This window comes from Leptinotarsa decemlineata, unplaced genomic scaffold (genome assembly GCF_025532065.1).
Source record: "Leptinotarsa decemlineata unplaced genomic scaffold, Ldec_3_MD MMD2_tig00004307_RagTag_RagTag, whole genome shotgun sequence".
Taxonomy (NCBI): Eukaryota; Metazoa; Arthropoda; class Insecta; order Coleoptera; family Chrysomelidae; genus Leptinotarsa; species Leptinotarsa decemlineata.
In genome coordinates, this window is record NW_027412606.1 from 7,207,923 (window position 1) to 7,232,905 (window position 24,983).

Below are 24,983 nucleotides of genomic sequence, written 5' to 3' on the forward strand. Positions count from 1 at the left end.
CTTAGGCATTAGTGGGATCAGCATACATTCAATATTACATAAACATTTGACTGTCAAAAACATTTGTTCGCGTTGGATCCCACACAATTTGTCAATCGCTCAAAAAAAGGATCGTGTCGATTGGTCGGAGAAAATGCTCAAAAATAAGATCGCGGTGTTTCGAAACACGTCTATGACATCGTGACAGATGATGAATCGTGGATTTACGCGTGTGAGCCCGAAAGTAAACAGCAATCGACTGTAGGTATGGGTGTTCCATGAAGAGCCAAATCCAACAAAAGTTTTTCGCGCACGAAGCACTTCCAAGCAAATGGTCGACTGTTTTTTTCGAAAAAAATGGACATGTCGCAACCGTACCACTAGAACAACGCAGAACAGTCAATTCTGAGTGGTACAAAACCATTTGTTTGCCAGTTGTCTTTCAAAAAATCAGGAAAACCAACCACCGAAGACGGATCACTCTTCATCACGACAATGCGAGCACACATCGGCTCAAACAACTGCATTTTTGAGCACCCAAAACATCGATTTGATGAGTCATCCGCCGTATAGTCCTGACTTGGCACAGAATGACTTCTTTTTATTCCCGCACGTAAAAACAAACTGAGAGGTCAACGTTTTTCGACACCTGAAGAAGCGGTTGCTGCAGTCAGAATGCACGTTTTCGAGATACCTCAATCAGAGTGGCAAAAGTGCTTCGACAATTGATTCAAACGCAGGCAAAAGTGTATAGATCTTCATGGGGAATATTTTGAAAAACAATAAAGTGATTTTTTATGATTAATATTTGTTTTTGTTCTCTAATTCCCAAATATAAAAGGCAACCCTCGTATAAATGGGTGGGTACTCAAAAGGCGTACTCTCTTATGATAAACAAACTTCTTCAACGAATGTTTGTTAATCAGGCTTCTTTCATCGCACATTAAAAGTTGTTACTCCAGCAGATTTTGTTCATTATACCACTTCAGGTTCTTCTTATTGGAAAATCATATGATTCATAAATATACGTATTTTATTTCATAACGGGTTAATTTTTCGACCGGATCGAATGGTTTCTCACAAAATTAAACTTTTTCTAGCCTAATGATCAAAGTATTTCAAAGTCTGAAACTGAATTGAATTCTTTTTGGAAACAAAGTGGCATCATTAGAATAATTTCAATATTTATTCATACAGTTGCATTCATTTCTCTTGTTAGTTTGTACTTATTCAATTTTTATTTCTTATCCAATTCGAGCGTATCATAATACACGCATGAAAGAGCTCAGTTTCTATAACGTTTGAATATATTGAAGTTTATCTTCAATAATCACAAGTCTTCATGTTGAAAACTCTCAATTTATTTCGAATTCAATATAATTTTTGAACCCTACATTTGAGTTTTCATCCTATAGCTGTATCAGATGATATATTATGATCTATTATATAAATAAAACAGTCACAAAAACGTGTGTTCATGCTCTTTGCTTTGTTGGATTTAACATTTGAAAAATCAGAAGAAACAACAGTACGTTTGCAGACTGATACAACTACCAATGTCTCTACTCATTTCCACTCGTTACACCGTGAGGTGAGAGCTCATTTAAAAAATCTGTTTAAAATCTGTTTAAAATCTGTTTTTCCGTTAACCAGCTGTCGCACCCCTACGAACGACAACCCTCAGAAGTCGAAACTTGTGCGAGCTAAGGATTAACGAGGTCTTACCTTGTTCGAGAAGAGCAATGGACTGTATTTGTTTAGGTACAAGTCGCTTCAAGAGGAAGAATTCCACTTACCCTTTTGGTATTGCTGTGGCACACATACGCACGTTTTTCCTGGTTGGTTTCTACCGATCGGATTCTTGAATTGTACTGATCCCTTTTTGCTTGGAATCCTCGCGTTTCGTCGAATTGGCACCAAAATACAGTGGCGTTACGACCTCTTGGAGATTAGGGGAACACGAGGGATTATATTAATAACAGCGGATGAGGTTGCTACTAGTGAGTTGTGTATACAATACGTAACATACCGACCACCAAAAAATGAATGTTTTTTATAGACTACTTGTGAAAAAGGAAAAGAAAAATTATTATATATTCATAAATATAGTGAGAAAAGTTTAATCAAAATTAAAAATTTACCAACAAAAAAAATAAAAATTGGCTGAGAAGGGTTTAAAACTTTGGTAAAGGACACACCTTGCTCACAGGTCTTTTCAGGATTGTCCCTTGAGAATTTCTTACTGATACTACTCTCGTAATACCGTCAGCACCCGGGTGCAATTGCGTAATGCGACCGCGAGTCCATTTCATGGGAGGATTATGATCCTCTTTCAAGAGAACTATTGTACCGAGTTCTATTGGGGTAGATGGCTCAAGCCATTTACTACGTTGCAGAAGAGTATGCAAATATTCCTTGTGCCATCTCTCCCAAAAATCTTGCTGAAGACGTTGCACCATTTGCCATCTTGAAAGACGCCCCAAATGAATATTACCAAGATTGGGTTCTGGTACTGAATTGAGAGGTGCTAATGTTAAAAAATGCCCTGGAGTGAGGACTGAATCATCGTTGGGATCAGAACTAAGACTGCAGAGGGGTCTCGAGTTCAACAAGGCTTCCACTTGCGTGACGACCGTAGACAACTCCTCAAACGTGAGAGTCTGATCTCCAATAATTCTGAAGAGGTGCGTTTCAAAGGATTTCACCCCAGCCTCCCATAGACCACCGAAATTGGGAGAGGAAGGAGGGTTGAAATGAAACCGTATTCCTTTTTGGCCGGAAACTTGTTGCATGATTTCAAATAATTGCCTTGCAGCTCCCTTAAAATTTGTTCCACAATCTGAGTAAATGTCCGAACAGAGTCCTCGCCGAGATACGAAACGTCGTAAAGCTCCGAGGAAGGCATCAGAGGAAAGATCTGAGGTAAGCTCTAAGTGAAGAGCCTTTGTTGACATGCAACAAAAAATGCAAATGTAAGATTTAGTTACCTTTGCACCACGCATCCTAGTAGAAGTAGTTCGAAACGGGCCACAGAAGTCTACTCCAACATGAGAAAAGGGTTTCAGTTCGGATATTCGGCATTTAGGAAGATTACCCATTGGTTGTTGAACCGGTTTCGGGTTGAGACGGAAGCATTTATAACATTTTGAGATAATTCTTCGAATAGTCTTACGTGGGGATATAATCCAGTAGCGTTGAGACAAAATAAAATGCAAGGTCTGAAGGCCGGGATGGCAGTACTTAGAGTGCGTATACTTTATCACTAAAGTTGTGAAAATATGAGTACTGGGTAAAAGAATAGGGTGTTTCTGTTCATGCGTTATATCTGAATATTTTAGGCGCCCACCTACTCTTAGAATTCCTTTATCATCAATAAAGGGACTGAGTTTTCGAAAGGGTTTCGGTAAAGGTCTTTTCCGGTGGATTAAGGCTAATTCGGAGGAGAATGCTTGTTGCTGAGTGACTTTTATTAGAAGCTGAAGAGCGAATTCCATTTCCAAAAAAGAGATATGAGATGAATTGAGGGCAGATAGGTCTGCAGCAAATCGAGTCTGTTTTGTTCGAAAGTAAATGAAACGTAATACATAGCAAATAATGCGTTGAATCTTGGTGAGCGAAGAAAAATGTGATATTAAACCGTTAATGACATTTTCGTCTACAACTGAGATCAAAACAGATTTTCGTTGTTCTTCACATATATTAGATAATTCACCAGGTTGGACTGAACTTTCGGGCCACTTGTGGCGAGGAAGTGAGAGCCAAGATGGCCCTGACCACCATAAGGAATTGGTAACCAGTTCCACGGGGGACAATCCTCTGGAACCGGGATCGGCAGGATTTTCCGTTGTAGACACGTGCCCCCAGAGAGAAGGGGAAACCTTTTCTTGTATTTGGGTAATTCTATTTGCGACAAAAGTTGTCCATTTGTGGGGAGAACTACGTAACCATGCAAGGACAACCATAGAGTCAGTGTAAGCATTAATTGAGGAGATTTTAAATATTTCACCATATGTTTTTAAAGTGAAATCCAGCAATTGGGAGAGAAGCAAGGCTGCGCAAAGTTCTAAGCGTGGTATAGATATCACCTTGAGTGGAGCAACCCTAGATTTAGCAATGAGGAGTCGAGTTTTAAAGGTATCATTCGAGAAGGTTCTAAGGTAAACCACAGCACAATAAGCCTTTTGAGAACTATCGCAGAAACCTATGATTTCTTGGGACAATGAATTTTGGGGTAGTATTCTACGAGGTATTTGAATAGAAGAAATTTGTGAAAGTTCATCTTTAAATTGATTCCACTGTGCCACGATGGATTCAGGAAGGGGATCGTCCCAATCTACACCAGAAGCCCATAAGATTTGCAAAATAACTTTTATAGACAATGTGACAGGAGTGAGGAAACCTAAAGGGTCATAAACTCTGGCTAAGTTTGAAAGAATCGTTCTTTTTGAGCAAGGTTTGTCAAGGGGTTCAACTTGGTATGAAAAGGAATCAAGCGTGGGATTCCATTGCAGACCTAAGATCTTTAATGTTGTATCTTTTTTCAGATCTAAGTGTAGAGCATCAAATTTCAACAATTCTGGAGCTAAGTGGGAAAGCAACTGTGGTGAATTACTGGCCCACTTACGAATTTCAAACCCAGATTCACCTAATATGTGAATTAAATCAGCTTGTAGATTCAACGCTTCAGAGACAGATGAGCTGCCAGTGACGATATCGTCAACAAAGACATCCGTTTTTAGAACTTCACAGGCCTTTGGATATTTAGATTGATATTGATTGGCAATTTCGTGGATTGTGCGAATGGCTAGGAACGGTGAACTTGAAACGCCAAAAATGACGGAATTGAGTCGGTAATCTTTAATATTTTCATCAGGAGAAAATCTCCACAAAATTCTTTGAAAATCTCTTTGGGATTCTTTCATCAGAATTTGCAAAAACATGTGCTTGAGATCGGCTGTAAAGCAAACAGCGTGAGTACGGAATCGTGACAAAAGGACACAAATGTCGGGCTGGAGCTTGGGTCCAGTTAATAACGTATCGTTTAAGGACAAGTTATTAGAGCAACGGGATGAAGCATCAAAGACAACTCGAAGTTTGGTGGTAGTGCTCTCAGGCTTCAGAACGCAGTGATGGGGTATGTAATAATGAGAAGGGGAAGGAGTGATATCGGAAATGAGTTCCATGTGATTGAGAGATAGATATTCGCGCATAAAATCGGAATATTGGGAATAAGTATTAGGGTCATTGCGTAGTCTACGTTCAAGTGAGGGAAAACGCTTCAACGTAATATCTCTGGAGTTAGGAAAAGTTGGCTCTACAATTTTAAATGGAAGAGCAACGCAAAAGCGACCAGAACTATCACGAGATACCGAGGATTTATAGAGCTCCTCTGCCTCCATATCTTCTTTCGTGAAAGAGGGTGCAGCAGGAACTTGTTCCAGTTCCCATAATGATTTAACCGAGTTTTCTAAGGAAGAGTCTATAAAGGTTGAAATTGAGATTACTGGGGAGGAAGAAGATACACCGAGCTTTCCCATAATAATCCATCCGAAAATGGTATCTAGGGCGACTGGTTTATCAGTATTTACGACGTGAGAAGAACCTTTCAGTATGTGAGCAAATATATCAGCTCCGAGCAACATATCTATAGGTTGTGAGACATTGAACGTTGGATCAGCTAATTCAAATTTAGATAAATCGAGAAAATCATTTCTATCAATGGTTTGTGAAGGAATATTAGAGCAGATTGAAGGTAACAGCAAGAGGATTCCCAATCATGCTTTTTATTTTAGAACTGAGAAAAATGAACCTATTGGGGTTTGTAGGACGTATTTTAAAAATACCCGTGTTAGGAATTACACGTTAAAATGTGAGACCTCGTTAGTCCTTAGCTCGCACAAGTTTTTTAACTTCTGAGAGTTGTTGTTCGTATGGGGGCGGCAGCTGATTAACGGAAAAACAGATTTTTTTAAACAGATTACGGATCGGCCCATTAGAACTGTTTTAGAGAACTTTCGATTGTACTTGAAGTTTCATTTAGGAATCATATTATCATCTTATCACGTTATCTTTTACAATGATAACTGTTGCGGTCCAAAGAAAAATCAGTTCTGAAAATGTTCTGAAAACATTGAGAAATATCAATAGTATTACTCATAAGTTCTTTATACCCGGCCATTCACAAAATGAAGGGGACGCCGTACACTCAACCATTGAATATTTTTAATATTACCAAGGCTCGGAAGGCTGTATCCATTTTTACATCTGATCAATATTATAATCTGATCAGGACTGCAAAAAAGTCTGGACATCCTTTTATTGTTCATGAGTTATCGCACAAAGATTTTAATAACTTAAAATATTTACCCCAAGTTCAGGAAATAAAATTAAAAGTACCCATTACAGAAAAATTCTGGAAATCAAAAAAGGGAACCCCAGTGTACAAGACATCCTATGGATTCCCTGTGACTATGAAGAAACTAACATCGTCAACAGCAGAAGGTCAATCACAAATTATACTTTGAAACCTGCTTACCTCGTCAAACCGGGAATTACAGAAAGAAAAAAAGAAGGTATCTTATCATTTATAAAAAAAATGTGTACCACAATGTTATGAGGACTTCTTTTCAAATTTATAATAAATTGAACCACAGTAAAAATACAATTTTGATAGTTATTTCACTTTTATTTGATTACCTACATCATTTGAATATTTCCTATTCATGTTGATATTTTTCTTTCATTATGAGTCTTCACAATGTTGAAAGTAACCTGTTAATGTGTTACTATAGCAATCCAATAATTAGACCATAATTTCAATGCAAATTTTTGACTTTTACGGTTACAAATAACCACAAAAACCCTTAAAATATACCATACTTTCCTTTGATATTTTTGAATTTTGCCATAGATTCATTACAAATTTCAAGAATTTCTAATGTTGTAAAACGACACAAGTCAAACTACAGAATTTATTTAATTTTTCTGTCTATTATTGTTCAACATAAATAATTATAATAGACTATAACTGATACTTAACACCATTATCTTTGAGTTAGGTAACATAGTGCAAAAGAAAAGTTAGTATATGTCGTGAAATAAATTATCAAACTTTTGAAAAAACTCAAATCCCGTGTACTGAAAAGTGCTACTTTTCGTCTTATATCGTTTTTCCTCCGGACTAACGATATATATTCACCATTGATATAAACATTGATACTTAAAAAATTGAAAATTCACCCTTTACTTAGAGCAAGAGAGATATCACTAAAACAAACAATATTCGTTCAATTTTCACATTATGAGTTAGGGTAGTGGTATTCGATTGATGCTGTTCAAAATTTTCATGTCTGCTTCTGGTATGATGAAGTTAAGGTCAATGTTTTGTTCCAAGTGTTCCTTAGACCGTGCCTTGGGGATGACAGCAATATTCTCTTGGAAAGCCCAGCGAAGCAATACCTGAAAATTAATAGTATAGATTTTATAGTCATTCTCATATTGTTTTCAATTTGAGAGCCATCGGTAGATAGCTGTTTCAGCCTTTTGGGCATCGTCAATATGGGAATGATCAGCATGGCACTGATCTATATATTTTTTGATTTTCATGAAATCATTTTCCAGCAGCTTGACTGCATTAACCTTTCTTGATTATATGTATATATTCCTGATATAGCGAATTTCATTGAAGCAACTGAATATATAATGTTTCAAATCATGCCCGAAAGAAAATAGCGGCGGCCGCCACTGGTAACCATAAACCAAACGAGACGTAGTTGAGAGTGCGCGAATATACGATGATTCTCCGCCACTCGACAAGCAGCGAGAATAATTTCCACAGAACTTCGGCGAAATTTCTACGGTATTCGATTACGATAGGCCAAAGACATTCAAATAATAGTTGAAGTTTTAGTTGGAGTATTTGTGTATTTAAAATGAAATGAAATAGGTTTGATTATTCAGTGTAGTCAATTATTGGTCAACATACGGGTAAAAACGTAACAATAAACTTGAAATCTTCAGATACTCAATATCGATTTTTACAAATGTTTAGTACCAACAAAATATATGCTGGATACTCTTTCAACGCCTATATCAGATAAAATTATCATGGATGGAACTACACTAAGAAACATGAAATACTAGTAATTACTCCGGAATTTGATAAAGCAAATATTTCACTATATCTGAATTTCGAATTAATCAACCCTTCGAGTGGGAGTCCCATACCCCAATTTTTTATTGAGAAAGAGTACAAGTTCCTTCGTGACATAAAAAATCACCATATCCTTAAATAAATATAAAGAAATGAACTTTAAACGTTCAAGCCAGTCTCGATATACCTACAGAGTAGGTATACACAGTAAAAAAGGTCATTCGCATATTCCGGGTATAATGCAACTTGATGATGAGGTATTTGATAAGCCTGGGGATATTGTCAATAGATTAGACAATTACTTCAGAAGTGTATACTTGGTTTCGGACGAAAATATGCTTCGTGAAAATTCTCATTATTCTGATTTAGATACATTAAACATTCCTGCCTTCTCTAAAATCGATATTATCACTGCTTCAAAAGAACAACAAAGATCATGTATGACAACTGCTTACTATAATTGAATCATATCTAGTTATAGTCTATTTCAAAAGAGTGTAGAGTAATAAATCATGAAGTGTCATAAAATTTGCCTGAATTTCGTTGTCGTCCATGGGCGTAGGCAAATCTTAGGATTATTAAACTTAATAATTAAAGTAAATTAAAAAATACAGACATAGATAATAATAAAAGGCCATTTTTGGGAAGTAATTTGGTCTAAAACTAAGTACCTACATGTATTTAGGTAAGTAAAATTTCTTAAAAAAAGATTAAGATTAATTTTAGTGGTTCTTGTAAACTTATTTAATATGCAATTTGGGTTCATATACTTGAGCATGATTTCTCAAAAAAGGGTTAACACTTAGTTCCGAGGTGCCATGTCATTATAATAATCCCTTTTTGACCCTGCCCACCAATCATGCAATACCTATTAAACCCAGGTAATTAAGAAAAAGGGTTTAAATATATTGTAATGGTGTCTTAAACATTCGAGTTATAATAGTAATTGTTACTACACCAATTAAACGTACAGTGATATTGTGATATAGAAATAGTGAAAAAGTTATAAAATGGGGACATTTACTCCAAAGAAAAGAAGTGTAAAAAATTCTCCGCTATCTGTTTGCGAAAAAGTTATAATTTTAAATGTATATGATTGCATAAAACACGATCACCCTAGTTTGTCTGTGCAAGAAAGTGTTGAGCGATGTGCCCGAATGACTGGAATTGGACAGTCCACGATTTTTAAATTATTGCGAGAAAGAAAGATATCAGGCCAGGTAAGTCCATGCAAGAGAAAAACAGGAAGACCAATAAAAATCTTAGATGAAGACACCAAATGTGACATTCGAAGAAAAGTTCATTCGTTTTATTTTAAAAAGGAAATACCCACTCTTGAAAAAATATTTATCGAGATAAGCCAAGATAACGATATTCCTTTGATATCCAGAAAACTTTTATGGAAAACTTTAAAAAGTATGAATTTTGCCTGGGAAAAGCACAATCGAAAGGCACTATTACTGGAAAGTGATGAAATTGTTTGCTGGAGACGAAAATATTTGACAACTATAAAGCAGTACCGCAGAGAGCAAAAGAAAATTTTTTATCTTGATGAGACGTGGATAAACGAAGGTTATATAGTCAAAAAAATGTGGCAAGATAAAAATATAACAAGTTCTCGCCAAGCTTTCATAGAAGGCCTTTCGACGGGTATTAAAGTGCCTTCGGGAAAAGGGAAGAGGCTTATAATTGCTCACATTGGAAGCGAAGACGGATTTTTAAAAGAAGGTTTGTTAAGCTTTGAGTCGTGCCGGACGGGAGATTATCATGAGGACATGAATTCGGATGTCTTCGAAGACTACTTCGGGGAAATGTTAAAATTTCTTTCAGCTGATTCGGTCGTGGTTATGGATAATGCAAGCTACCATTCAAGGCGCTTAGAGAAGGTACCAACTTCAGCTAGGAGAAAGCAAGAAATTATTAACTGGCTGTCAAATAAAGGTATTCAGTTTGAGACGAATTCAGTAAAGAAGGAACTACTAGCCATAGTAAAACAACATAAATCTCGCTTCATGAAATATGCCGTAGAAGATGTAGCAGAAAAGTATAAAGTAACTGTGCTGCGCCTACCGCCATATCATTGCGAATTAAATCCTATAGAACTTATTATATGGGCACAAGTTAAAGGATATGTTGCAAGGCACAATACCACATTCAAAATGAAAGATGTCAAGGTATTGTTTGATCAAGCCATTATGGAAATCACATCAGAAAACTGGCAAAAAGCAATCCAGCATGTTTTAAAAGAGGAAGATAAAATGTGGGAACTGGACAACTTGGTCGATCAGGTGGTTGACCCTATAATTATAACACCAGGGGATGATGACAGTTCTTCGGATGAAGACTATACTGATGTAGAATAATTTAATTGAATTGTAAATATACTGTAGCGGGATAAGCAATCTGGACAGAGACCAGTGTATCAGTGACAGTGACACTTTTGCTTAGGTTAGGGTTTAGAATTAAGGGTAGTCTGAATAATTATTTTCTCGGAAGGTTCTCGAAAATTGTACCTAGTAATCTCTAGAACATTCAATTAGGGTATAAATAAAGTGTTGTTAAACGTTAAGGGAAGTTCACAGTTTTAGTATTGTTCAAGTGTCAAATTGTAATAACGTATCCAGTAAAGTTCTTATCGTTTTTGTGAATAAATTGATTTAAAGTCCCCACAAGTGTTTCAATACGTGAAGTTCGTTCGTGTGTGTTTGTGAGTATTTCCCGATTTCGGTTCGTATATATTTTATTGTTACATTTTATATTTTTTTAATAACACTGTTCTGCTGTATTAAATTTTCATTTCCTTTAATATAATTTTTATGAATGCATATTCTTTTGGCAATTATCCCACTAGCGCGCCTCTGGCTCAGTATTTATCCGTCGATAACAATGGACAAATCCCTTAAAACAGGGTGATACCTACCTGCTCTTTATGAAACGACATAATTTTGCAATGCGGACTAGGGAAGTGACAGAATTTATTGACGGATCACCCTGTAGCGCTTTTGAATACTTAATGAGATTTTATTACTCTACACTCTTTTGAAATAGACTATAACAGAAAACAATTCGTTGAATATGAGTCTTTCAAATCGGCCCAGTACGTAGTTACATCTGGGGTACCACAAGGTTTTAATCTTGGACTCCTTTTATTTTTAATTTCCATTAATGACTTGCAACCTCTTTCAATATTCCTAGCCTACTATTTGCAGACGACCTGAAACTGTATTATAAAATCGACGACATTACTGACTGCCAACGTGTACAACATGAATTAGATGTAATCAAACTTTGGTGTAATGATAATCGTCTACAACTGAACGTATCCAAATATAAAATAATATCATTTATAACAAAAAAGCGAACTTTAATGTACAATCAACAAATCTACAGTCAACCGCGTACATGAGATAAAAGATCTTGGTATAACACACAACAGTAAATTAACATTTCCAACACATATAAGGAATATGACTGCTGATGCAAATAGGATGCTCGGATTCATTTACAGAAATGGCAAGAACTTCAAAAGTATTGCCACCTTAAAATTGCTATATTTTGGGGATGCCAGATCTAAGTTAGAGTATGGCTCTTTGTTATGGAATCCGGTTTACGACTACCAAAAAACATCAATTGAGAGCGTGCAAAGGAAGTTCCTAAAATACTTATGTCTAAAAGTTGACGGTCAATACCCACGAGAGGCATCGATCATAACATTTTGTTGGCACGATTTGATATGACATCTTTGGAAAATAGGAGAGTTATCCTTGGTATGAAATTCCTGCATAAATTACTCAACTACAATATTGACAGTACGGTTCTTTTACCCAAGATCAATCTGAAATTCTATTGCGAAGCATCACGCACAAATATTATGCTACGATCACCATTGAATTTTATGTGCAGTAGCTTCAATAAAATCTGTGAACACTGCGATATTCATTTCGACTCTCTTAATGCCTTGGTATCTTGTATCCACAATCACTTTTAATAATACTATAAATAACGTTTGTATCAGTACTGTTACATTGCATGATTTGTAACTTTTTGTGTTATATGCTCAATTTTTCATTTCTCTTTGGTATTCTATTTATACGAATATTTTATATATATATATATATATATATATATATATATATATATATATATATATATGAAGGAGTTTTTTAATCGGACATAGCACTCTAGGAAGTGGCAAACCATAGACACGTTTTTCGGGCTTTTGGCCCATCATCAGTATGGTGCAGCCAAGTGTAAGGATGGGCAACACTTGGTTACCAGAAGAAATAAATACAAATGCACGGAGCCACCAGCAGGAGCCAGCCGCACATTTGTGGTTTCACTTAATAGATCTTGTGTTTACAAGAAAACTATCAAAATCACCACGGAGGCAGCTATAGCTACCTGCGTGACATCCGGGTCCAGGAAATAATATAAATACGAACGTTATCGAGTGTCTTGATATAGATGAAGGAGTTTTTTAATCGGGCATAGCACTCTAGGTGATTTTGATAGTTTTCTTGTAAACACAAGATCTATTAAGTGAAACCACAAATGTGCGGCTGGCTCCTGCTGGTGGCTCCGTGCATTTGTATTTATTTCTTCTGGTAACCAAGTGTTGCCCATCCTTACACTTGGCTGCACCATACTGATGATGGGCCAAAAGCCCGAAACACGTGTCTATGGTTTGCCACTTCCTAGAGTGCTATGTCCGATTAAAAAACTCCTTCATCTATATCAAGACACTCGATAACGTTCGTGTTTATATTATTTCCTGGACCCAGATGTCACGCAGGTAGCTATAGCTGCCTCCGTGGTGATTTTGATAGTTTTCTTGTAAACACAAGATCTATTAAGTGAAACCACAAATGTGCGGCTGGCTCCTGCTGGTGGCTCCGTGCATTTGTATTTATTTCTTCTGGTAACCAAGTGTTGCCCATCCTTACACTTGGCTGCACCATACTGATGATGGGCCAAAAGCCCGAAACACGTGTCTATGGTTTGCCACTTCCTAGAGTGCTATGTCCGATTAAAAAACTCCTTCATCTATATCAAGACACTCGATAACGTTCGTATTTATATTATTTCCTGGACCCAGATGTCACGCAGGTAGCTATAGCTGCCTCCGTGGTGATTTTGATAGTTTTCTTGTAAACACAAGATCTATTAAGTGAAACCACAAATGTGCGGCTGGCTCCTGCTGGTGGCTCCGTGCATTTGTATTTATTTCTTCTGGTAACCAAGTGTTGCCCATCCTTACACTTGGCTGCACCATACTGATGATGGGCCAAAAGCCCGAAACACGTGTCTATGGTTTGCCACTTCCTAGAGTGCTATGTCCGATTAAAAAACTCCTTCATCTATATCAAGACACTCGATAACGTTCGTATTTATTTATATATATATATATATATATATATATATATATATATATATATATATATATATATATATATATATATATATATATATATACTTTGTTTTAGCATTTACTTTTATACATTTCGATATTCACTTATTTTTGATATTTATTCCATATATACTCTGTAATAATAGCATTTCCTGTAACTGGGTATTCCTGTTGGAAATAAATCGCTTTTTTTTGTTTGATCAGCTCAATTATGTTAAAAAAATTAAGAGGCACATGTGCTTCTCATAACCACAGAATTACCCAAAACATTAATAAATATTCTGAGTGGTTTTCCTATTCTACTTGAACTACTTTATTTACCTGGGCGGGAGATTTTCCTAATTTCGATGCAATTTTCTTGATTTCTTCATCATTCAATAAATCCTTATCACCAGTTCCTCCCAAAGATGAATAAGCCTGAAGCAAAATACCTTCTTTTTGGCAGAATCTTAGTAAATCATCTTGATGGTAATGGGGGTTCCACTTAACCTGAAATAATTCATTACCTAGAAAATTAAAGCGATGTTTTGAACCTTTGTTATTTTGAAGTCAGTTGGTTGAGAAAGGTCGCAGCCGAAAATATTTTTAAGTGTTCTTTTGATAATTGCTTTCCACCTATAGGAAAGGTATCACAGAATACTCGGAAACTATTCGATAACTGGTGTAACTTATATACAGGGTGTTTATTGAGCATACGGCAAAAATTGAGGGACTCTTCCTTGAACTGATCTAAAGATATTTTGTCCTTTGATGATTTTACGGTAGAAGTAGAAGAGAATCAGTTGACCATGATGGAAGAAGATCCAGGTACCTCTCATCGATAAATTGCAAATACTTTAAATGTTAGTACCGCGACGATTTGGAACATTTTTAGAGACTATTTGTTGTACGTACTCATACCACACACAACGAGTTCAGGCACTGTCAACGGCTTTTGCGCATATAACTGACGCTTATTCTTTTTACCAATGAAGCCAGTTTCTCAAGAAATGCCATAAGGAATTTCCACAATAATTATATTTGACCTGAAGAAGATTTACATGAAGTGTTTGGAGATCGCTTTTAACATCAGTTCTTGTTAAACGTTCGGTAGGGAATTGGAGTTGACGTTCTAATTGGACCAGTATTTCTGCCAGAAAGACTTACCGGCGAGGTATACCGCAACTCTTTGGAACATACGCTACCTCAATTTCTGGAGGATGTACTATTGGTTACAAGAAATGCAATGTGGTTTATGCAAGATGGTGCACCAGCGCATTTCAGCATATTGGCTCAAGAGTTTTTTACAGTAACAAACGAAAATCGCTGAATTGATCGAGGTGGACCTCACTTATGGCCTGCTCGAGCACCGGACTTGAACCCCTTGCATTATTTTCTATGGGGCCACCTACAGTCATTAGTTCACCCTACTTCAGTGGAAGATTTAAGAAATCGGATAATTGCTGGGTGTCAATCAGAAACGATCCTGCTGTTTTTGAAAGAGTTCGGAAGTCAATGGGGAAAAGATTGGACATCCGAGGAAGGGTAGTCATTTGCAACAGTTTTCTTAGATTAAGAAACATCACATGTAATTTTTGGTAATGAATTGTTATTGTCGAAATTCTTTTTTACTTCGTATCTTCAAAAAATGCGGTGGAGGGTCGAATAGACCCACTTACTTTTGACCTAACCTGACCTCACCTGACAAAAATCACCGAAGGTCAAAATATATTTAGAATAGTCCACAAAATAGTCCCTTAAATTTTTGCCGCATGTTTAATGAACACCCTGTATTTTGGAATTAATTTGATATATTACAGGATAGTATTGAAAAATTTGATAGCAATGAAAATGACTTTGAGGGATGTAATGGTATTCAATCAATAATCTTGTTTCGAATTGACTAATTTTCAAGTCCCTCTTGTTGGGATGAAATAATAATGTATATGTGAGTAGTTATGTCAATCAATGAAAGTAAGCATAAGAACTGAAATCTAAAGAAATGAACCTTAAACGTTCGAGACAGTTCCGAATATACTTACACAGTAGTTTGAGTGGACTGACGCCCACAGAAAACAACTACTCCCTGGCTAATACCACGAAGGGCGTTGGATTATATCCGACAGGCGTCAGTGCAGAAATCTTCACAGAAAATTTCCTGCATATGCAATTGGCAATATATTAGAAAGAGTCGACCTTCAATTTTGGAACGGGCACACTTGCAGACCGGTTTCGGGCTCATTAGCCACTCATCAGTGCATCAGTGGCCATCATCGACCTAAAGTCAGAGTATTTCATTTCTCTTTCTAAGTTGGAGCGAACAACAAAATGTCACTCCATCTAGTGGACGAAGTACTAACCAACTGCATATCCTTAATTTGCCCGATTCCTCTGAATGAGGAAAAAAAACTTTCTTATTAGTCAGTGGGCTATGCTTGAAGACTGGCAGTAAACAAATCTAAAGAATGGACTGACTAGGTTGAATGGACTGACGCCTATCAGAAAACAACTACTCCCCTGCATATGCATATGCAGGAAATTTTCTGTTAAGTTTCCTGCAATGATGCCTGTCGGATATAATTCAACGCCCTTGGTGGTAGCCAGGGGAGTAGTTGTTTTCTGATAGGCGTCAGTCCATTCAACCTACTGTGTAGATATATTCGAGAGTGGCTTGAACATTTAAAGTTCATTTCTTTAGATTTGTTTTCTGCCAGTTTTCAAGCATAGCCCACTGACTAATAAGAAAAAAATAAGAGCTCAAGTTTCAAGTAACTATGAACAGTCGTACTTCCAGGATACTTGAAGGGATTGACGTAAAAGTCATAATATCTTCAAACTCTTCAAAACCACCTCAACCCTCAACAAGGTAAGAAAGGCAAAGAGCGCATGGATACTAGAGTTCAGTTGATGTCTCCTTAACATCTACGATAAAATAATATCTTTTGAATACCTACAAGCTAACAGGTCAAGCCAATTGAAGACAGAAAAAAAATTCTAAAATTTCTAGTAGAAAAATGAAATCAAATACACTGATGGTCTATTTGATTTTCAGATGAATGATTTGAATTTTGCAACACTTCATAGCTTTCATTGTAGGATAACAGAAGATGACACTAGCCTTGTAAGTTATGAAGCTCCAAACATACCTTACATGAGTAAATATGAAAAAAGTGAGAAAGACGATATTCTTTCGGGAAGATCAATCAGCAAAATTCTCTACTTTGTATTACCTTGAATATACACCAGTTGGTTTATATTCGACAAATTGAAAATTGTGTTAGTTTCATACATAATAAAAAATAAACTGACATTCATCACATTGTAGCAAATTTGGCCGTGATTGTTGATAGAAACCATCTATCGAGAATGTACTGCAAAAATTGTGTACCACACTGTGGTTGAATCGCATCTAAGATATGGCATATCATTCTGGGGCACCTGCAACCAACAACACTTCAATACAGTCTTCATTCTCCAAAAGAGTGCCATCCGATATCTGTGCAAAGTTGGGCCTAGAGAGTCTTGTAAACCCTTGTTCAAGGAGCAAAAATTACTAACACTTTCTTCTTTATTCATACTCGAAACTGTGTGCCTAGTAGGTACATAAGAACAAAAAATCATCTTACGATGTTGTTATTAGTTTCACTCGCCAAAGCGACAAATTAAGACTGCCTATTCCATCATCAAATTTGATTAAAAACTCATTGATCTATAATGCAGCTAAAATATATAACCATCTACCGACCGGTCTTAAAGATATCCAATCACCTTATCAGTTCAGGAAATCTGTAAAGCAAGTTCTCATTGACCAGGTGTTTTATAGTGTTCAAGAGTACTTTGATAAAGATATGGATGGAATTCTGAAATAAAATTATTCCCTGTTAAAGCACTGCTTATTTTGATCTCAATAGCTCCTGCAATTTTGAAAACAGTGTCTGTTTATCTTATTTATTTATATATTTTATTTATTGATTTCCTTATTTACCTGTTAATGTCTAACTATTCGTTCATTTAGGATGTATATAAATATGTATGTGTGTGGTATTTATGTGCGTTTATATATGCATTTTCATTTATTTATCTATAATTGTTTTAGCTGTTCACTAAAAATCGTAACCATATGTCAGTATGACACATACATTAAACCAATGTATATGTATAATGTATAGTTATTATAGTGAAACTCATTTATACATGATTACCTTTGTCAACGAGTTTATACTTTGGACAATAAAGCATATTTGATTTGATTTGATTTGATACTAGAAGCAATGAATCATTCTGAGCCAGATAATGAATGATGTGAATCCTATTCAAAATTCTTTTGATGTTCTATAAAATACGGTCGAATTGAAGTTATATTCAAGTATAAATGAATATGATCGTGAGCTTTCATATTTTATTCTTGAATGAAATCGTTAATTTTCATGTGTGCAGCTTATAGACTTAACAATAATTCACCTGATTCACTGCTGGTTTAACTGCATGGTCATTTTTCAGTAACTCTGACAAATGTTCTATATCATAGTTGGACACACCAATATTTTTGGTTAGACCATTTTTCTTTGCTCTAACAAGCTGCTGCCAGCTTTGATCTCGACGTTGAGAAATTTGGCTATCTGATAAATTCACCCCCACTACTCGGGGGCTATGAATAAGATAAAGATCCACATAATCAGTATTCAAGTTCTTCAAGGACCGTTCCAGTGCCATGTAAGCCGTTTCACCTTGATCGTAGGGTGCTGTATGAAAAATTTCATTTATGACTTGACAAACTCAAGTGAGCAACTCTTACCTAATTTTGTGGTGATGAATACGTCCTTTCTAGTGAGATTGTACTTCGGTAAAAGTTCTTTCAGAGCTTTGCCTATGAGTTCTTCGTTACGATACACAGCAGCAGAGTCTAAAAATAAGATTAATCGTGAGGGGTTTGAATGTATATAATTACTCAATGTTATAATACAAAGTTCCCCCTGCCGCATCGGACAGTTTGAACACGAAGAACTCAGAAACTACGAAACAGATTTTACAGCAGTTTTCATCAAGAGGCGCAAAAAAATAAATTCGAGTGGCCTAACAAACCGATGTGATACACGTGATGAAGAAAGATTGCGATTGATTGCGTTGGTTTTGTTTTACGCAGATAATTGCTTCGAAGGTCGAGATGGCTTAATTGTTTTGTGTTGTCTTTAGGTTAACAGTTATTTACCTGTTTCATAATCAACCTAGTTGCAGACATTTGAGTGGATTTCATTTTCACAGATTCTATAGTCTGGCAGACTCTTCCTGTTCAGGAGATAACTTATAGGTATATCAGATATAATTTAATATCCATGGTGGTATTAGCCGAAAAAGTACTTGTGTTCCAGATCCTACAGTGTGAGAACGTTGAAAAGAATGAATTATTCTGATTCAATTTCAAAATATTCATTTTGTAGACCAGATACAGTCATTCAGAAGTTGCCATATGATGTTGCTCTTGATCTATTTATATTCATTCAATTATCAACTGAATTATGAAAAAGGATTTAGCTTATACCTACTAGTTTCTTTGAGCTGATAAGTGTGGCTATAGCAAACTACCGCGAAATTTGTGTTTTGACTTGACGTTTGAGGTTATGAAATGTGGTTTTTTCCTCAATCGATACTTGTTTCTAGTATGTTGTATTAGTAGTAATTTGAATATCTCACAGTTGAAAAACTACTCCCTATTTTGTGGAATGAGTCACAATTTTTATTGTCACATTGAGTTGAATGTTTGTACCAAAAAGTTACCTCGAAAAGGAACAGAATATGTTTTTTTGGGAAAGCTTCGGGTGTACGTACATGAAATACTTTGAACATATTGGTGGTCTAATTTGGATGAAAATTCAAAAAAAATAATTTTGAGGTCTTTTGAATGATTTCTGTCACCGAAAAGCGAATTGTCATTGTTGATTATTCGAAAAAAATACAAAAATCTGATTAAACCATCTATTAAACTGTCTTGAAAGAGCTGACGATGAGTAGAAAGCTAGTATTTTCACTCGAAACTCAGGACCGAGTTTAATGTAGCAATTATTCATTATTATTTTATTGTTTGTTGTGTTTTTGATATACAGTGAATTTCTTTAATGTCCCTCCCTTTTATTTTTTGAACGGATCAACTCAAAAAATTGAAATTTGGGATGATGATATCAATGCATGACTTTGTTTCGAAGTGGAATTGACAGATGAAACTTTCAAGATGGCGACTGGCGCCATCTGGGAAAAAAATTCAACCCTAGGATATAAAGTCAATATCTTCACCTACTACAAAATGGCGAAACATTTAATAATTTCCTGAAGACAAACACATTAATATCGATATTTCTAGAAATATTCCATTTCATCTACCCTATGGCAATTCCGACAACCTGATAAGGTTTGTTAAGTTATTTTCTGTTTATAAAAACAAAAAAATGTCATTACGACAATGAGCATCATTGTTAGTTAGAATATTTCCATTTAGTTTTCGGTTTTACTAGTAGAAATGTACCACGTCAACAATCTATCAATATTGGGAAGCCACATTCTAGGACCTCTATTTATTCATCAAAATTCAACAGATGGACTGTATTTGAATATGCTGGAAACTACTGTTGACCCTTTCGGCACTGAAATCGTCGAAGCGGATCCTAATGAATTCGACATGGATATTGTATTCCAATAAGATGAAGCACCACCACATTACTACAGAAAAGTGAGAAACTATTTGGATAATACTTTTTTCATAGGTCTATTTGAAGGTCCTACAGAATGGTCAGCCCGCTCGCTAGATTTGACACCTTTGGACTTTTTTATGGGGCTATTTGAAGCAAAAGGTGTACGAAACTGAACCTGTTTCAATATTGGATATACGGCAGAGAATAATGAATATTTGTAGATATATTGACGTTACTGTGTTCGAAAATGTTCGGAGTAAAATATCGGATATGCTGTTCATATGTCAAGAAGTTCAAGGCAACCATTTCGAGCATCTTATGAACTGACCTCAAGCTTATTACCTCATATTATGTAGTTAAATGTCAATGTATTCAGGCAATTATTCAAAGTTCCGCAATTTTGTAGTAGTTGAAGATATTGACATTATATTCTAGAGTTGTGAAGCATTTGTCAGGAGCTTCAAAAAGATGTGTTGGAAGACCCCTCTTTCTATTTAATTTTTTTCCCAGGTGGTGCCCAGTCGCCATCTTGAAAATTTCATCTGTCAATTTCACTTCAGAATAAAGTGTTGACAAATTAATTTAATTATCCAAAATTTCGATTTTTTGAGTTGACCCGTTCAAAAAGTAAAAGGGGTTGGACATATGCACTGTGGGTACCTATAACTAACTCTCGTAACCACCTTGAAAGCATCATTACTTTTTGCATTTTCGTCGGTCTTATAACATTTCATAGTCAACACTCAACTGCCTATACAAATTCTTCCAAAAAAATATCTGCGAGGTTCATAATTATTTACTTCATTACGTTCTATAGCGGTTTCCTTCAGTAACATCTGAATATTTTTCATACTTGAAAGAAATATTTGTGAATAGCCGTCAAATTTTCATTAATATTCATAAAATGATCTTTGATATTTGAAGTTTTCCATTTCTTGTATACTATTGAAGAAGTAAAAAGCCAAGGAGTATTTCTTTTCGAAACTAAAATTCATTTATAACAGTTCATTTAAACTTTTCGTGCGCGTTGTGGATGAAAACCATGCTATATAAATCTTTCTGGGAGTCTGAAACTCAAAAAAACCAAACTGTTTCGGAAAAATGGTTCAATAAGAATCCTGATTTGGCAACTTCAAAAATTTTTGATGGCAAACATATGAAGAAGTTGGTTGGTTAGTCAAAATGGTTACAGAATTTCGTAAGTAGGTATAGTTCTCACATTTTTTTTCAAATATGGAGAAGTAGAAAAGCACAATTTTTCTTTTCCAAAATAATACACCTTTGAATTTGAACTACTGTCCTATGGCTTTCATTACGTACTGTCATTGATGACATGAGTAGATACAAACTGAATACAAAATAGGTTTTTTTGTAAAATTTAATATTCATATAAAAGTAGTTATTTCAATTTTTCTTTCTTTATAGAATTTTCACATTTTTGGTATAAAGATGGTGAAGTTGAAACCCGAAACCTTTTTTTTTCAAATAGTCATTTTGTCCTAAAAATATACCCCTTTCAATTTAAATAAAACGCATCTGAATCAAGGTTATTTAAAAATAATAAATTGCATTGAGATGTGGAAAATTATGATAACAGAAATGTTGAAAAACTATTGGTGGAGTGATTCTATCACTTTTACAATGGAGAAGGAGGTCCACAACGAATTGCCATTCTTAGACGTATTGGTGGAGAGGACTGACACTAAATATGAAACATCTATCTGTATACCAAAAACCCACTCACACGGGACCGTAACTGAACCAGGAATCCAACCACCATCAATCGACTAAGAGAAGAATCGTCAAGACTCTAGTAGACCGTGCTTTCGGGCTCTGTAACACAAAGGAAGATCTCGAGAAGGAACTAGGCATCATCAAAAATGACCTTCAACGGAATGGTTACTCCAAAGTGATAATGAAACAGACTTTGGCTGGAAGACAGTAAGAGCCTCACAAGGAAGAGAAGCCGCCAAAACCATTACTTGTACTTCCCTACATCAGAGGATTGTCGGAAAGGATAGGAAGAATTGGTCCAAGTATAACATCAGAACCTGCTACAGATCTGGGAACACTATCCGTAGCAGCCTCATGAAAACCAGGCCACCAAACGAGAACTGCGATTCCAATAATTGCATGTACCGGATACCCTGCGAGTTAGGAGAATCATACATCGGTGAAACTAAGAGGCCACTGAAAGTTCGCATTTCCGAACACAAGAAACACACAGCAAGGAGAAACCGCCAATTCAGGAATAGCAGAACATGTTTAGAGTCATCAACATAACATCAGGTGGGCTCAAGCTGAAATCATCCACAAGGAGGAACACTGGTTTAGGAGAAAATTCAAAGAACCCGCATATATGTTGTCCAACAACGAATTCAGCTAGCGTAGAGATACGCAATATATAGAAACCTCTAATCAAGCGGAATACGAGCAGCTTCTTTCGAACGGTCAGCTCCCGCCAAACGGTCAGCTCCCGCTAAAACCGATGAAGCGGTGAGGGGGAAGAGGGGGATAGGTGAAACCACTCGAATGTCAAATCTCGGAGTAAAAAGTCCAGTTACGAAGACGATTTTGGATACTAATAATTGAAAGGTCGTGAAGTAACTTGGCTTGGAATCTTTTAATTTTTCATTTCTTGTTATTGATTTTTTAATTTTCATCTCGTGTTAATAGTTCAATTTTTTGGATGTTGCTTGTATTTTATTCCATTGAAGTTTCAGTTTCTTTCCTTAATATAATTGTTATTTTTCAGCTAACCTCTTTTTAATTTTTTACAGATTCTTTCACGGATTTCAAATCAATTCATATCCTAACCTAACCTAACTGATGAGAAATAAACATTGAAACATGATTGCTGAAGAAGGTCATCATTAGATTAATGAAAATTATTCCTTAGTCTGATGAGGGCAATTAATATAATATGGAAATTGAGGCTGTGATGAATCGAAAATGGAAAACTGAATGAAGTAGCCTACTCAATTACTGAAACTGATTTACTGAAACTCCCTTTTTCTCCTTTATCTCTCTTGTCTCTCTCTCACCCCTCTTTCCCTATTCTCCTCTTTCACTTTCTTCTCTTTTCTCACTCAACTATCAATTGAGTCGAAATATTATTATAGATTTCAATAAAAGTACACTTGCCTATTAGTCGGTAACCAGATGCCAGAGCAAAATCTAATGAATTCCTCACCAATTCTTGTTCATTCAACCTTGAAGTTCCTACTGAAAATTAAAATGTTCAGTGACAATATTTTCAAATAAAATTATCTTACATCCAATCAAAGGCATGAGATCACCGGAATTCAGTTCCACTTTCACATATTTAGCCAAAACCGTTTCTTGGTGAGACACTTTGATAAGGAATAATGAACTCATTAACACAAAATTTAACGAAAAATTAAGAGAGAACATTTTAGTAAGAATTGTCTTTGATACGTTACCGACGTTCTATTGTGAGAATGATTGCAAACTAGGGTTCGAAATAATAATGGTTAAGAAAACATCACCGATAACATTTTGAAGGTCAACCGGTCATCATACTCAATCGCTTTCACATCAAGAACTGACTAGCATCAAGCAATGGAACATAAAACATTTTAAGGAATTTGTTGAAAGCTTTCCCAAGCATGATTATGCACTGAATGCCTTCTGAAATAAGTGTTAGAAGGAGAGTTTTCATACAGGTTTTGAAAACTTCGGAGGCGTAGAAGGGTACGGAAGCCCAGAAGAAGGGCCACATATTATCATTATTTCTTTATTCGAAATTACGACTTTGAAACTCGGAATTTCGACTTTGATCTTGTTATTTCGAAATTAATAATAATAGTTGGTCGGTCGGTAGCCAAGCGGTTCGGCGTGGGTGATTTGTTCACTCACTCGAATTAACTGCCGTGTTGGTCGGTGGTTCAAGCCCTAGTCTGAACGATCGATCTTCACTTGCTATTGTCCAACCCGTGTTAGGAATCACACGTTAAAAGGTAAGACCTCGTTAATCCTTAGCTCGCACAAGTTTCAACTTCTGAGGGTTGTCGTTCGTAGGGGTCCGACAGCTGGTTAACGGAAAAACAGATTTTAAACAGATTTTTTTTTAAACAGTTATAATAATAATCGACCTTATTCATCACAAGGGATAGAGGGCATCTTACATTACATTAGTTGAAGATAACCTTATGATGAATGGGCGAAGTGTCAGCTGAAGCTGTTTTTCAACTCAGAGTAAATTTGGTATATTCACCTCTTTGATAGTTGGTGGTAAGCTGAAATTGAATCTTGAGGCGAGAAAATTTTTTATATCTTCTGGTATAATGATATCTGATAAATTTTTTATCCAATTTTCTTTAGTTTTATTTTATGATTTTGAATTACATTTGAGTACACTGAGTTTATCGATATTTTTCTTTTTCATGTCATTGAAAATTTCAATATATTTGATAGTTTGCCTCTTTTCAAATTCTAGCCAAATATTATAACGAATTGGTTCTGTTGCAAATGTTGTTTGTTGATTCGAAAAGTTCTCTGAATTGTTCAAATTATTATGTGTGATTTTGACTACAAGATTCAAAATTTTTCTCTTCAAGTTGTCATTGAAATTATGAATGTCATAAGAATGTTTCCCATTTATAGAATTGAAAAAAAAATACATTTTTAGTATTATGTTCTATATGTGAAGGAACCACATTGTTTTCTTTGCATTGAAGGAGGAAAATTCTTCTGTTTCGATAAGATGCTAGTTTCTTGTTTGTATTACTCCGTTCCTGCTGATCTGGAAACCGTAGTTGTG

The 24,983-nt window shown here is 35.7% G+C and overlaps 1 protein-coding gene across 1 annotated transcript; it reads right to left on the reverse strand.

Moving 5' to 3' along the window:
* Nucleotides 1-6,643: 6,643 nt before the first annotated feature.
* Nucleotides 6,644-23,745, reverse strand: LOC111511824 (glyoxal reductase). Its single transcript, XM_023167841.2, has 6 exons — nt 23,476-23,745; nt 23,345-23,425; nt 18,313-18,420; nt 17,979-18,259; nt 13,860-14,027; nt 6,644-7,437 (listed from the first exon to the last, which is right to left on the reverse strand). Exons 1-6 carry the CDS (start codon nt 23,612-23,614, stop codon nt 7,285-7,287), a joined length of 930 nt encoding a protein of 309 aa, XP_023023609.2. The 5' UTR covers nt 23,615-23,745; the 3' UTR covers nt 6,644-7,284.
* Nucleotides 23,746-24,983: the final 1,238 nt, after the last annotated feature.

Coding starts and splice junctions, on each gene's coding strand:
- LOC111511824 (XM_023167841.2), bottom strand. CDS start 23,614: ATGTTCTCTCTTAATTTTTCGTTAAATTTTGTGTTAATGAGTTCATTA. Junction 23,426..23,475: donor TCTCATGCCTTTGATTGGAT/GTAAGATAATTT, acceptor TTTAATTTTCAG/TAGGAACTTCAAGGTTGAAT. Junction 18,421..23,344: donor ATCTGGTTACCGACTAATAG/GCAAGTGTACTT, acceptor TCTTATTTTTAG/ACTCTGCTGCTGTGTATCGT.